The 15142-nt window shown below is 44.1% G+C and overlaps 1 protein-coding gene across 3 annotated transcripts in view; it reads right to left on the bottom strand.

Annotated features, from left to right (window-relative positions):
• Positions 1-13018: 13018 nt before the first annotated feature.
• FGF12 (fibroblast growth factor 12) overlaps positions 13019-15142 on the bottom strand; it is a 222932-nt gene continuing 220808 nt past the window's right edge. Inside the window, exon 5 of one of the 3 annotated variants that reach the window (XM_054074591.1) lies at positions 13019-13649. In XM_054074591.1, the coding sequence (XP_053930566.1) occupies positions 13531-13649 (119 nt within the window). In that variant the 3' untranslated portion in view covers positions 13019-13530. The remainder of the gene's footprint in view (positions 13650-15142) is intronic. The other 2 variants (XM_054074589.1, XM_054074590.1) reach the window with 2 other exon arrangements.

Genomic DNA, 15142 nt, shown 5'->3' with positions numbered 1-15142 from the left:
TGTTTGCAAGGACCTGTGGAAGCTCATTTTCCTACCTGGGAAGACAGCTGAGTCTGTGCTACCTGCACTGGATACTCAGGGCCACTCTGAAAACCAGACTTGCTCCCTGCTCTGACACAAATCTGATGGGACGGGCATGGTTGGAACAGGGTCCCTTGTGCACCCAGAACAGAGCTGAGCACATCTGGCAGCTTGGCACAATACTGAAGGTTGGGCAGTTTATTTGCTATCATGAAGACCAGGCAGATTGTCAGCAGGCTGCCATCATGCATTTCTCTGTGCAGACTGCCTGTGGACACATGGCTGGGGGATCTAGGAGTCTGCTATGGTTCCGGCTGTCTCTGGTAGGGTTGGTTAGAAACGGTGCTAGAAATATTCAGAGCAGCCATCTGTGATGGTATGACTCTGTTTCTGTGTATTCATAGTAGCTGCATAGCTTTAGTGTGCTAGTGTTCATAGCTTATTGTTAATTTCTAATACCAGAACACAGAGAAAGGGAAGTCTCTGTTTCAGAGCAAAAGCCAGCCTAGGACTGTGAATCTCTCATTAATCTGACAATGGCTAGAAATCTTCCACAGTCTCCTGATTTGACTGTTCTGTCTGTGGTGAGGACAGTGCCTGACACTGTGGATAAGATGATGGAAAGGCTATCTGCTCCCTGCAGCAGCAGACCTGCTGCCAGCTGTCATCCTCATGTTGGCCACGTGTTCCCACCCTGTCCCTTGTGCCAGTACTGGTGCTTGGCTGCCCCTGGAGTGAGTCTGTTCAGGGTCTAAACCGTAAAATAATTTTCTTTTTGTTCAATGCTTTGGACTAGCTCTGAAGAGGGGCCACATGAAAGGTGGTGTGAGCATGGGGGACAGTCCCAGCCCTAGTTTGGCAGCAGCTAATTGCCACACCAGTTTAACTGTGTCCAAGATACAGAGGCAAACTCTTCCCTAGTTTTGGACCAAAGCTGACTTCAAACCCATGAGTGCAAAGATAAGGCATGAATTTTGCTCTTTGGTTTCAAAGGGGATGAGCTGTCTGCAGTAAATCAGGCAGGTGTTGCTTGGGAGTCTTCTTGACAGTGTAGCCTCTCTTGCAAATCTTTCAGCTGCTAGGTGGCTGTGGTTTCAGTTCATCCAGCTTCTAACATATTTTGCTGCTCATCAGTTTAATTGCAAGGGGCCTATTACCATGCTATCTGACTACAGAGGGCCAATTTAAGCGTCTACAATCCCAAAAGTGCAGTGCCCAAATTCCCAGGTCCAAATCCCTCTGCCTCATGGAAGTGTGCTGTGTCAAACTAGATAAGTGGGTAGATGCTAAAAATTTAGCAATTTAGCACATGTGCAAAGCTGCCAACTAGCAAGAATCCTCAGAGCAGTAAGATGAAACATTCTGAGATACAGAACAAAACGTCTGTACTGGGATACGGAAATACATGTATTTAATGTACTGAGGTTTAGTGGTAAAGCTGAATGAAAGCTATTTAAACAAATCCTCACTTCATGTAATGTTGATGTAGTCCAAGTCATTGCTCAGCATATCACGAAAGACAATATTATCCAGCTTTTGTTCAATACCAATTATTTTTCTGCTTCAAGTAATAAGATTTTTTTTTAAAAAATTGGGTTTTTCTTAGACGTTAGGGAAAACAGAGCTAACAGACATCAGGACTCTCTGTCTTGGGAAATTTGCTGTGAGGAAGGCACAAGTATAACAGAAGTAATTATAAGTCAATGCTGATAATTTATTTACTGGAATACTAGCATTGTCAGAGATGTCAAAATCCTGTTTTATCTGTTTCTACATGAGTAGGCTTTTTGAAAGAGTTTCCAAGTTTCCAACACTGAGACTCTAACTTTCCAATGAGAGTATGAGAAGTGCAAAGACTTAACCATTGAAGTGGAGTGGAAAACTCACATTAGGATTTGGAGGCAAGAGGTCCCCATATGAGAAAAGGATTTCAACGAGAAGGTCCGAGTCAGACTGGGCTCCTGTGTATACATCATTCTGGGTTTCATCATGTAGGAATTGATATGAAAGTCACTTTGGCTATCTGAAAAAGGTTTACTACATTAATCATAGAATCCCAGGCTGGAAGGGACCTCAAGGATCATTTGGTCCAAACTTTCTTGACAAAAGCATGGTCCAGGCAAGATAGGACAGTACCATGTCCAGCTGAATCTTAAAGTGTCCAGTGCTGGAGAATCTACCGCAGAGATGCTCCCTAGCTGCTACCCAGCCTGTGCTTCACTCCTGGATTATGTTCTCCCAGGTACAAGACCTTACATTTGTCCTTACTGAGTTTCATATGGTTCTTGTTAGCCCGCTTTTCTACCCTATTCAGGTCTTCGTGCAGGGTGGCTCTTCTTTCCAAAGTGTCCATGTTCCCACTTGGTTTGGTATCATTAGCAGACTTCAGAGTATGCTTGATCTCATCATCCAGATCACTTACGAAGATATTAAACAGCGTTGGGCCCAATATGAATCCCTGCAGGACCCTACTTGTGACAGTTTCCCAATTTGAAAGGGAGTTAATTATCACCATAGTCTGGGTGCAGCCTGTCAACAGGTTCCCCACCCACTGCACAGACCACTTGTCTGGACTGTAGTGTTCCACTTTCTCCAGGAGGAGGCTGTGGGAAACCACATCAGAAGTCTTGGAGAAGTCTAGGTAGACAATGTCCACCACTTGCCTCACAGCAACTGAGCAGATTACTTTGTCAGAGAAGGTGATAAGATTTGTCAAGCACAATTTACTCTTGGTTTGACTTGCAATAGCCCCCAAGAGGATTCGTTCCATAACTTTCCCAATGATTGATGGGCTTGTGATTTCCTGTATCCTTCTTTAAGTCCTTCTTGTAGGTGGGAGTGCCACTGGCTTTCTTCTAGTCTTCTGGGATGCCCCCCAATCTCCATGACTCCTCAAAGATTAGGGAGAGTGCTCCACAATTATGTCAGCCAGCATTCTTAACACCCTCACGTGGATATCAGGGCCTATTGATATGTGACTGTTAGACAATAATCCTGGTAGAGGAGACAAACAGATGTGCAACAGGTCTGATGTTCAATCTGCCTTCCTCAGGCAGATCTATTGTGAAGGCGGAAGATGGGAGAAATGCTGCAAAGAGCCTCTGGCTTCACCACAGACCTTGATCCTGCGGGGAACTGCCTGCAGCAAGAGGCCTCTGACTGGACACCAACTGATGCTTCAGTTTGAGGAGAGGTGAGTGCAAACTGGGCAGTCTGGTGGTGGGCCACACATTCTGTGAAACAGGGAGGGAGAGGACAAAGCAGTCACTACTCCTGGGCCACTGCATCTGGCTAACCCATTCAGGACATGTGATACTTCACCATTCCACATGCTGTGTAAGTCAGGAGACCGCGGCCACATGCTTTTAGTCACAGCCTGTCACCTCATCAGGTGCCCCACAGTGCTGTGGGTGTGCTGTAGTGCAAAATCCCACCCTCACGCCTTCCAAAAACGGTGTGTGAGGCTGTTCCTCAAAGGTAAGCCATACCAACCCAGCAGTCACTGGCTCTGCTCCAAAGCCCAGGGAAGGTGAGGGACCAGTCCCTCACTGAGGGAACCGTCGCAGAGCTCACTATGGAGCTCCTGCCACTTAAGAAATCTTATTCTAGCAGGGAGTGGCATTGCATCCTAAAGCGACGAAGTATATACACACTTAACATATTCAAGCTTGGCTCCTTTCACAAACCAAAATAAATTGTTTCCATGCCTGCCTGGATTCTAGATTAGCAGAACAAACAGTCATTTAAAATGAATGATTTCAAGTCAGATGAATACAAATCAGGGACTATATTTCTTCTCACTGGAAGAATACTGTTACACCAAATAATATTACCTAGATTTTCAGTCTTATATAGACTGGGCAAAATAGCTTCATTATCAAGTGGTCAACAGACAGTATAACCAGTTCTGGCTCCACATCTGGTATGTCCAAACTTTGGCAGATCGCTTACTTTGGTGCCTTTAAACATAGCAAGGCTTGCCAGCTATAGGGCTCATATCTTCATTTGGCTTTTGTGGAGCCAGACCCAGAAAGGTGTTGCCCCAGAATTCACTGCTTTGAGCTGTTTCTCTGCTCTGCTATGCACTGCGGGAACCTCAGCAGCTGTGGCAAAAGACGGCATTCAGGTATTGCCAGGGGGACATGGTGGTGTGGAAGAAGGAGAGGAAGGAGTGCCTATGGTGTCCTATCTTGACGGGGAAACAGAAGAGAGGGCCAGGCTTTCAACAGCTTTGCCCCAGCAACTGCCAACTGTCTTGAGCTGCAAGTCTTTCTTTTTGGCCAGCCTTGCCAGCCATGCTTTCCTTTACATGGGCCAAGAAACCATTTTACATGGAAGGAGGTTAGTAGGTGATCCTGGTTCATAGCTCTTCCAAAGAATTGTTGATACAGGCAGGACAGCTATTTGGAACAGGCTATTAGAGCTTACCCTCAGGCAAGTATAGAAGTGTAATGAACACATTAATCCAGAGGGAGCTCATAATTTGATAAAGACCTTTGGAATCATTGGTACCAAATTCCAGTTGTGCAAATTAAAACTCTGAATGCTTCAGGTCTGATTCAGACTGCTGTAAAGTCAACAGGAGTCTCTCACTGCCTCCAGTGGGTTTTTTATGTGATCCTTATTGAATAAACAATCAAGAAGTAAACACATAAAGAATCTGATTACCTGGTCTCCAGCCTCTGGATGAACTCTCTGCTGCATTGTGTAAATACAAAAGTGGCATGTGAAATTCCTGCAGCCTACAGCAGCATTTCCATCACCCAGCTGGGTACCTCTGGTCAAGCTCAACTATAATGTGTGGTCCGAAGTCACTAGTCTCTTTTATGCAAGAAGTAAGACTATATGACTTACAACTGTCCTTTCTGCCCTTAATAATCTGCAATGAGATCTTTTTTACATGAACTCTAAGCAGCTGCAAGGGCCTGCACAAAATGGTAAAACTGCCCCACAACCACTTACCCTTTCCACAAGTCACCAAGGCTCCAAGGCAGCTAAGATGCTGCCTGAGATGATCCAAAGGATTTCTTTTATTTTAACAGCACAGCTGTTTGTTATTCTGTCCAGGAGCAGTAGAGCTATCAATAGCACAGAAGGAGAACATTTTAAAGCACACTAAACAGCAAATAATCCTCTGCTCAGGACATTAAAATATCACAAACCACAAATTTCACAGTGTTATGACTTTGTAGCTGGCATCTCTCTGTTTTACCACCCCAGTGTATAGACTTAAGGAGATAATGTGCTCGTACTAAGCTTAGGGTAGAAGGGGCTGCACAAGATAGCCTTGCGCAGTCTGCTTTCAGGCAGGAATTGCTTTTGCAGACCCTTTCTCTCCAGTATATTGACTTACAGACACTGCCATGTTTGAATAGCATATTTCCTTCACCATAATGGGCTAATTACTGCTTGAATGTATCATGTAGGATCTTCGGCCAGCATGGCTGGCACAGATCACCTTGTGACAGAGAAGGTGCCTGCAGCTAATCTTTGATGCATTTTTTTTGACCCATCTACTTCTTTTGATCTTGGAATAATTGCCCTAATTGCATGCTTGCACTGGGTCTTTGCCATCAACTACTCAGAAGCAGGTTTTAAGGGTCTGACCAAGTCAGGCTCTAAAGCAGCCCGACTGCAAGATACTCTGTTGTCATCAGAGTTTCCTATCAGGGTCAGATCCATCCAGACCTGACATGTATTGGTACAAAGTATATTGCTGAGGAGATAGAGGAGAGCAAGGCTATAGGCATAGACGGAGAGATAGGCAGACACATTCTCCCTCCAAAAAGAAAAAGTTGTGCTTACAGTGCTTCAACCAACAGAAAAATGCTAGTCGCACTTCTGGATAAATCCTACAGATATGGAAAAAAGGAGCTTCCTTTAAATTCAGACAGAAGATGAGTGATGTCATCCGGCATTAAGGGAGAGATTATGGAAACAAAGAAGGACAAAGTCGTGCACTGTCCTGTGGAAAGTTATTGTATATGGCTTTGGGGGACACAGAAAAAGTGGCTCATAGCAAATGTAAGGTCTTGATGTTAACACCAAGAGTCTTCGTGCTATTTCTTGTTATCCTCTGACATTATGCAATCATTTTCTAGCCCTGAAAATGATGGCCAAGGTTTGATAAAAGGTATAACTCATCAATATGTGCAGAAGCATCTGCAAAATCCAGATGGGAAAATGACCTTGGCTTCTGCAGTTAAAGAGAAAATGAGGCTTGGGCCAGGTTAATTCCTAGGGCTGTACATTGATTTTTTGGAGTTGCCCTTAGTGTGAGTTTGACTCTCCTTAAAGTTTCCAAAACAAAGCAAAATCCAGGTGGGCAGCAATATGGAATTCATGGGGCTTTTCTTTTTTCGAGTTTTCTTTTTACCAATTGTTTTAGTACAAGCTTCCGTGACGTACAATTTATCCATGCAGATCTGCAGATGTGGACAGCTGTCTTACAAAGAAAAGGTAAAGCCTGAAACAATCTCATTGCTGCCTTTGGAAAGATCTCACTTAATTGACAATCTTGTCTTTCTAGTTAAAGCACCCCCAGCTTTGACTCTCAGGAGTGCATCCATTCAGTCTATGAAGCTGCCTCCACTTGCTGATACATTTGCAGAAGCTTCTCCCAAGGAACATATTTCTGAACAGAAAAATGGTTTTACTGAATTAATAATAGATGGGATCAAGCTGCAACAGTCAAAGTTAAATTTCTACAGGGATGTGGACCCCAGGGTTTGGGCATGTCTAGAGCTAGGGTATCACGCTCCCTGGCAAACAGATACATCCGATACTTCACTTTTTTCTTCCTTTAGATGATATCATTTTGTAAAAGGCCCAATAGTGCAACTGACAGAATTAAATTCTGAAGTGTTCTACGTTTTGTATTTGAATATTCAAGAAAAGAGAGATGAGAATAGGATTTTGAGGTTGTGTTCGATTTTATAGGGGGAAAAATGTGGAAGGGAAATCCAAATATGGCAAATTTGAACTAGATCCTCTTTCTTGGCAAATTCAGCTCTTTGTGTCCCCATGAGGATCTGGCTACACACGCTGACTACGCAATTTAAACTCAGATTTAGGTCCTACATTGCAGCCCATGGACCCTGCTAGGAGAATCACTTGGACTTACAGGTGAAAGGCTCTGTAGTGTGTTGTGAAAGTTCATTACATACTCACGTGAAAGCTATCCATCTGAAGCCTAGAGGAACTTTTGTAGATGTGTGACTGAGCTGGCAAGTATCCATGTATTTGTGAGATAATGTTTCCTACTTCCACACCAGAAGTCAATGTTTTCCCAGTGTGTTGCTCCCTATTAGTTCTGCTTTCTGTTCTGTTTGATAGCAAGGAGCATAGGAAATAGTGGAAATTAAAATTGAAGATAATGCAAAGTTAAACACACCTCTTTTTGATCTTCAAATTGAGTTAATGTCAAGCAAAGCTTGTGCTCTATGCACTGGCTTGCCTCTTTGTATAATGGTGAATTGGGTGGAACTATTTCACTTGCCAGCTTTTGCTGTAAGTTGAAAAATAGGACTAATAAGGGCAGCATCAGAGTCACAGCGTGTAGGTGACCCCTCCAAGGCACAATCAAATCTGAAGCTCCTTGATTTTCTCACTATGGGTTGTGCACAAATCAGGGTTCTTGGAAGCAGAATTGTCCAGGACATTGAGCCTTATTTTCTTGTCTTTCCTGCGTCTCTGGCAGAGGCGTGTGGTGCTGTGGGGAGGACTCTGTGAGGAGCCCCTCTGGGCTGGGCCATCAGCTGAAAGCCTGAGCAGGGTATTTGACTTGGGATCCCACTGCTGCCCAAGTCAAAACTGTTCTGCCTTGTTTGGACTGGGATGTCCCAAGGACTCAGCAAGGACAAGCTCCCAGGGAAACTCTGACCTCTGAAAAAGAAAAGTATCACTGCATACGGGAGCCAAGCCAGGAACCGGATATAGAGACTTAAATGCTATCAACGTCCTAGTTTAGGGACTGGCGCTAAGATGGACCCACTGATTACTTTCCTCCCTGCAATTTTTCTCAGAGCTTAAGGAATTAAACTTCACCAAAGCCTTAATTCCTGAAATACATTAAGTCTGACATATTTTGACCTTGGCAATGTCATGCGGTTTGACTGTCTGGCCAATGTCTTCTTCCTCCTCTGTGTGGCCCCTCCATTTTTCTATCAAGCAATGAGAAAGAAGGGTAGTAACCAGCTACCTAAGATGCAGATTACACATGAAGTTAGAACAGCAGAAGCATACTGCCACCTTCTACCAGATCTGCTCAGTATTTAAACTGAGATATTTAGTTCCCATGGGGAAAATTGTACTAGAATAGAAAAGGCACAGCATGCAGCTATTATTGGGGCAGTGATTGTAATGAGCATGGAAAATGGAACAATATATAACCCATTCTTAATAGACTCTTGGGAGGGTTATCCTCTCTGCTTCTCCTCAGATCCCATACCCAGACATGTTTTTTTATAATTCCTAATGCCTTTTTTTTTTTTAGAGCCCAAATCCATTTGTATTGCTCAGTAAATATTAATGGCATTTCCCAAAGATGAATTATCCCCATCCCTGTATCAGTGTATTGTTTGAATAAAACAATCACCATTTTTTCTTCCTTCCAGAAGCCCGTAAAAGGTCAAATCTTTCTGCACTGATCCTCTGGCTGCCCTGGAGCCTGTGCGAGTTCCTTGCACCCTAACAATGACCCATAGTGTTTGCACCAGTGAAAGGAACCCTGGAAACATGTTGACCTAGACCTCCTTTTCCATGGAGAAGGTGCACTAAGTCTGAGAAGGAGGCAGACGAGGAAGGCATCCAATTCCTGTGCATACAACAGTTAGTTATGAAAATATCATGAAAATATGTGCTCTGTACTGATACGTAGTTACTTAGCTTTAACTTTCTTGACACAAGGATTTGAGCAGGTTTGATGTGTTGTTGTAGTTAACCATGATGCTAAAAATGTATCAGCTTAGCTGAAGGATTTTTTTCAATCCTTAATCAAGGTGTCTAAGAAGAACATTGGGAAATTTCTGGATGCCATGCTGTTGCTTTGTAGTTGAAGCAGAGCAGTCCAGTTTTCCTCCATCGTGGTCAGGAGAATGTAAGCCTTACTGCCTTTTATTTTATGGAAACAGCTTTCAGTCACCCTGAAGGCTGAAGCATTGGTGGGAGGGGGAAGCCATGAATGCCATGGAAACCTCTCTGTTTTACTGAGGAAGTGCAGTAGTGTTTCTTTTGATTTTACTCATAGATGCTTGCAGTGGGTCATCCCATAGCGGGAACTAAAGATTTTATTCACTTTTTGGAAGAGGAATATGGCCCTGAAGACACTCACTTCTGTCTTTTTTTTTTTTTTTTCTTTTTTTTTTGTAAGGCTACACTATACCATATTTAATAGAGGTATTTGACACCTTTTGGGGCCAACGTTGCCCACATATTAAATTAGTGTGTTTTAGTGTATGCCCATTAGCAAAGGTTGGGGTTGTTTGCTGTAACTAATGATAATTCTGAATCTCTTTTTCTTCAGGAACTGCAGTCCTCGGAAAGACATTTTATTTCTGTCTGTCTTACAAATATGCTGCAACTTTGCCAGCCTTAAACCAGGAAAGACGGCACACTTCATTTCCTCCTGCTAGCTCTAATCAGCCCAGGGAGATTACCCCACCACTTGCTTCAGCTTTGCTCCGAGTGTGGCAATGATGTCTTTCTGGAGTGGTAACATTTGTGGTGCACAGTCAGTGCAGTTTAAGATGTAAAGGTGTAAAGTGAGGCCCATGACAGCTTGAAGGTTTGTGTGGGGCTTTACCAGCCAGACCCTGTCTGAGTGCAAACAAAGCAATGTTGTTGACAGACAACTTTCATAAATTGCTTTGTTGAGTGTCAGCTTCACTTTATAGCACGTTGTTACATGCCAGTGCTGACACTTGTGGCATAACCTGCTGGCACAGTATGGCATGCTTCTTGTACTGGTATCTTTTTCTGCATGATTTTCCTAGTGAATTCCCAATGGTCCAAACTGCAGCCATGTTATTAGGCTTTGCCGTTGATTTATAGGTGAGAGGAGCTGTGTTGCATACCATCTACTGCCAGAACAGTGCCGACATCAAAATTAAAAGACAAACTAGGGTAAAGCAAAATGAATGCTTTGAATGTGTTTCTGTGCTGTGAAGTATTTTCTGCTATCGGACTTCTAACATCCAAGTTCTTGCATAGCAGCATCTGTTATTCAGAGGGCAAAGGTTTGTTGCAGATTTAGCAGAGTTATCAGTTACCCTAGGCTAGATGAGATGAAAACATCCTTCTTTTTTATCCTTTACTTTTCTTGACCATTTTCTGTGCCAGGTAGTTGCCCAATGCCATGCTAGCACAGCTAGGCATCTGGAAGGCGTTAGCACAGGTGGTGGACACAGTGGAGCCTTGCCTGTATGGACTCACAGTTTCTCGGGCTATCCTGAAGTCAGGATTTCCAGCATTACACCATGAGCTGGTTTCTGCTCCTTTCCTTAGATCTCAAGAAGCACACACTATTGTCTGAGATGTGTGGAAGTATTTTATTGTGGTTTATGCCACTGTATGTGGCTCAAAGCTTGGCAGGGCTAAGCAGGCAGCAAGGAAAGCTGGTACTTACTTACCACACATGGCAGAAGACCTGCTCTGAGCTTACGCAGATCCTGAGTGTGAGGATCAATTAGCTCTCATTACAGGCCAGCTTGGTGAGTATTGCATGAAAGTGATTAGCTCAAATGAACTGCACCGAAGGAGCAGATTATTTTGTCATTTAGTCCTGAATATGGCCTTTCCAGGGACTCTTGCAATGATTTGGCTGTAGAAAATTATCAAGGCAAAAGCCCTGTATGGGAAGTTATGAGACATACAACAGAAAAATAAGCATATGGCAGGACTGGATCTGGTGGTCTCCACAGCTTTCTGGGGCCTTAGGCAAAGGGTGTCCTGCACACAACGTCACAGCAATATTTGCTCTCTCTGCTCTAGATGACATTGGTGACCTTGGTAAGCTGCCCATGGCTGGGGCCAGAAGAGGCTTGTGGTACCCAAGTGTGTATCATATGGAGTCTGGGGTAAGTTGCTAATCTGAACATGTCTTTGTGACCTTACCCCAGTGTTGTGGGACTATGGGCTCTGAGGAGGGCAGAAGTCACTCTAGCACAACTGGGAGTTCCAGATAAATCTCACTGGTGCTTGCTGTTGGCACGCAGGCATTGGAGCCCTCTGTGTCCCTATAGCATGGAGGGATTGTCTATAAGTGCAGCATTAGGCAGCAGATTCATGGTAAGAGGCTCTTTATTTCAAGGTTTCAGCTTTTCAAAATATGAAAGGACATGCTTGAAGTGCATTCCTTCATACTGATCCTGGGAGTCTTCCATAACCTTGAAATTTGGCTCTCACCTTTGCGTTTCCCACTTGCTCTGTGCCTGTACGGAGCTGCTCACTGAGCCCTGTGACACACCACTACCAGCATATGCCATGGGGCTGGAGACACCTGGGTCAGCAGCTGCTTCACAGGGAGCATCACACCTGGCGCAGGCACTCCCTGTCTGCTGCAGCCACAGCAGGTTCACAGAGTGTAGGTTGAGGCATTGGTTGTGGCATCAAAGAAGCCTCAAGATTTAAGGCGGTATTTCAAGTACGCTGATTAGTTATGAATGACGCAAACACTCGTGCCCAGCTTGAAACAGCAAGGATTTAGGCTGTTTCTTCTCATTCTGGGGCTGTAATGATCCATTATTCTTCTCCAGGTCCTCTGGCATTTGCTTATTCGTTCCACTTTTCCCTCTCACGGGGGCTGTAACTGTGGACTGAACAGCAAAAACTTCCCATGCACCTCAGCCAGGGCCCGTTTTCAAACAGAAACTGTATTGCATCTACAACTTGCTGTTCCTGCCTGCAGGCCCTGTCATGCCAAGAGGTTGGGGACTGAAGTTAATGTGTGTGGGCAGAGAAATGGCATCTGCCCATATCACACTATTTCAGTAGCACTCATGGGAGTGACGGGGCTGTGGCACACTACTGTCCTCAAAGAGAAGCACCAGACAGAAAGAGACTTGCAAACCCTTACTAATGCCCCAGTTGCTGCAGACGGTCTCAGCGCTGAGCTTCCCTCACCTCCATCGCACTCCTGTTTACTGTTCCCCATCTGTGAATGTTACCTCTGATGTGCTTCTCCAGCATCTGCGGCCCCGGCACTTACGAGCCACACCCCCACACTCATACCCACGTTGCTGCGGCACCATGGGAGTTCTCATCCTATAACAGGCTTGTCTTGGGTAAGGCTTTGCATTAGATGGGTTTGTAGTCTCAGCTTTAAATGTGTAAAATGAGATATGCATGTGTGTAGCTTTAACACACAGGGAGAATTCAACTGCTAGAAGGAAACAGCATCATCCTTGCCCTGGCACAGCTGGACATGCACAACCACCCACGGTCCTCTGTAGCTTCCCTCTCCTCTGCACACCCCACCTACTACCTCCCAACACTTCTCTTCCCATCACTGAAATCTCCAACCCCCCCTTACACAGCACGTGCTTCATCATTTCCATCTAACAGCAAGGTTTTCAGTAGCATTTCTTGCTTCAGGTTGTTTTCTAAAGCAAGCAGCCATCCCTCCTTCCCTTTGTCTTCTAACTCCTCCCCAATAAATATGATCAATTCATCCTGTGAGACCTGAAAACCCATTTCTGAAATTTCCCTGCCAACTAATACAGTAAAACAAGCCTATAAATATAAATAATAATGATAAAAAGGCATAAAGTGCCAGACTTGGGTCAAACATACTCACAGTGACACCAGCAACAAATAACTATACAGTGTTTGAATGTAGATGGAAGAAAGCGGAATATAGAGTAGCTAGTTTGTTGCCCATAACTGTCAGACTCCTAATTCGGACAGCCATATTTTATTGATAGCAAACACAGTCATAATCCATCCCTACCTTTCCTGCTTTGTGAAAAATCCCATCCATCCCCAGGGAAGTAGGGATGGAAAAAACAGTGGTGTGAACGTGAGGTGAAAGCATAATGCAGAAAGCACAGTCCCAGGCTTCAGGCTTAGACTGTGTTTCTCACACGTTTCTCGCACATCACATGCTAAGTTCAATTTTCCAAAAGCTTTGTTTTATTTTTAAAGGTAACATCTTTATTATTATTATAATATTTATTAGTTGTTGTTATTATTATTATTATGCAGAGATGAGATATTTTTTCCCCCTTTTGATCACAGAGCAAACAGTTTGCTTTTGAAAATGTTAATGGAGTCCTGATTTAAAACATTTTTCTTCATTTTTTGTTCTTGTTGTTTTTTAAAACGTTGCAACAGGCAGGATCTGGGGTTCACTTTCCTCGTTCTACACAGAGAAAGATTCTGGAGTTCACACTCATAGCCACTACCGGTAGGTCCTGCCTTGCTCAGTTGTCATTGTCTCAGTGTGGTTTCACCAGGTGGGGTGGGTAGGTGGGTGGGAGGGGAGGAGTTGGAAGAAAGGAGGGTATTTGTCAGCTATGTCGAGTCTTGGTTAACAACTTTGCCTCCATTCATGGTTGGCGTCCCTGAACTTTTTCTTGAGCGTCCTTGTTTTTCTCCAATTTCATGCAGCGATGGCTCTCTGTACATGCACACTGCAAACAGAAAACACACCCATTAACAGCCCTGAAGTCACAGACATTAGTAACCATAATGAATCATTTCTTTGTATGTGAGGTTGAAATTCCAGCCCCAGTACAAACATACACACACTTGCATTTACAGAAACCTCAGTGACCCATCAGTGGATCTTGTTACCAAGCAGCCTCTGTTACCTGCCTTCGCTGCCAGTCAGGTCATCCTTCTGTCTCTGGATCCTTCCAAAGGCACAGCCAGAAACAGAGGTCTTCTTTCCCACGGAAAACTCTTTCTAGGTTTTCTGCGCTTTACTGTTTTTTTTCATGTTATAGTCACGTATATAAAACAAACATTCCCGTTCACAGCACTGTGTATTCTCTCAAGATGCTGACTGTCATCTAATAACAAGTCCAAGAATTACCCAGCCCCGAGTCCTTAACCTCCAAGAGGAAGCCCTTGAGAGTCTTGAATCAAATCTCTGCTTGCATCTGAGCAATGCAAGCCTTCTTGGGTGTTAAGATCTGGATCTGGAAGTGGTGACTCAAGCCCATTTGGCTCTTTTGGCCAAGAGCTGAGGTCTACTCTCAGCACTTCTTTTTTTTTTTCCCCTGTAAATGAACATAGCCTGCCAGGGCCAAGGCTGTGAGCAGATACATGAGGATGAGTTCAGTGACAGCAAGCCAGGAGTCATCCCAGCTCTGCATGATCACCTGGCAGCACCTGAGAATATAGTTGATGGTGCACATCTTGTCTCCAAACCCAGTGTGTCCTATAAAAATGTACCTGCTGGAGTCTAAACAGCCTCAGAAGGCCATGTCTTCCTAAGGCACAATGCATCCTCATGCCTTGTGCAGCATAAAGCATTTCTCTAACTCACGCTGTGGACTAAGCGCTTATGGCTGTCCTTGTGCTGTGTGAGCTGTGCCAGAGCAGGAGCACATGCTGAGCGGCTCAGCGTCCTACACCAAAGGGAACGTCTCTGACGAGCTCATCACGAATGTGGTGGGGTGTAGATGTGACTGAAACAGTGAGGCATCTCAAGGACAGGCACACTGGAGCTGGGAACTTGTGGTAGGTCCAGACAGCATACGTCATGCCCGGATCTTTGCAAAAATTATGATACAAAGAAATGATTGTGTACTGCTTCATTTTGTAAAGCTGTCATTTCACAAGCAATGGTAACAAAGCTCAAACACAGGGAATAGAGCCCATCAGGACAAGAACAAAATTTCAAAAATTATCTGAGCAAATAAAAAAAAATACCCCATGTATAAAAAGGTGATGTAAGTACTTATATTTATAACCCCCTCTGATTTGTAAAATAAATCCTGGCAATTAGAGGCAGGTTGCAAATGACATTACTGCTCTGCATTTTACTTCTAACTAGATAAACAGTTACAGCAGTGTGCAACAATACAGGACAGAGATAAAGTGCAGTCAACTGTGTATTAATAGGAGGGATACTGAATATATGGGCAGTGAAAAAATATTACTTTTCCCATGAAGCATT

Source organism: Cuculus canorus, chromosome 9, assembly GCF_017976375.1.
Source record: "Cuculus canorus isolate bCucCan1 chromosome 9, bCucCan1.pri, whole genome shotgun sequence".
In the NCBI taxonomy this organism is placed as follows: domain Eukaryota; kingdom Metazoa; phylum Chordata; class Aves; order Cuculiformes; family Cuculidae; genus Cuculus; species Cuculus canorus.
This window is presented reverse-complemented; position numbering and strand designations above follow the sequence as displayed.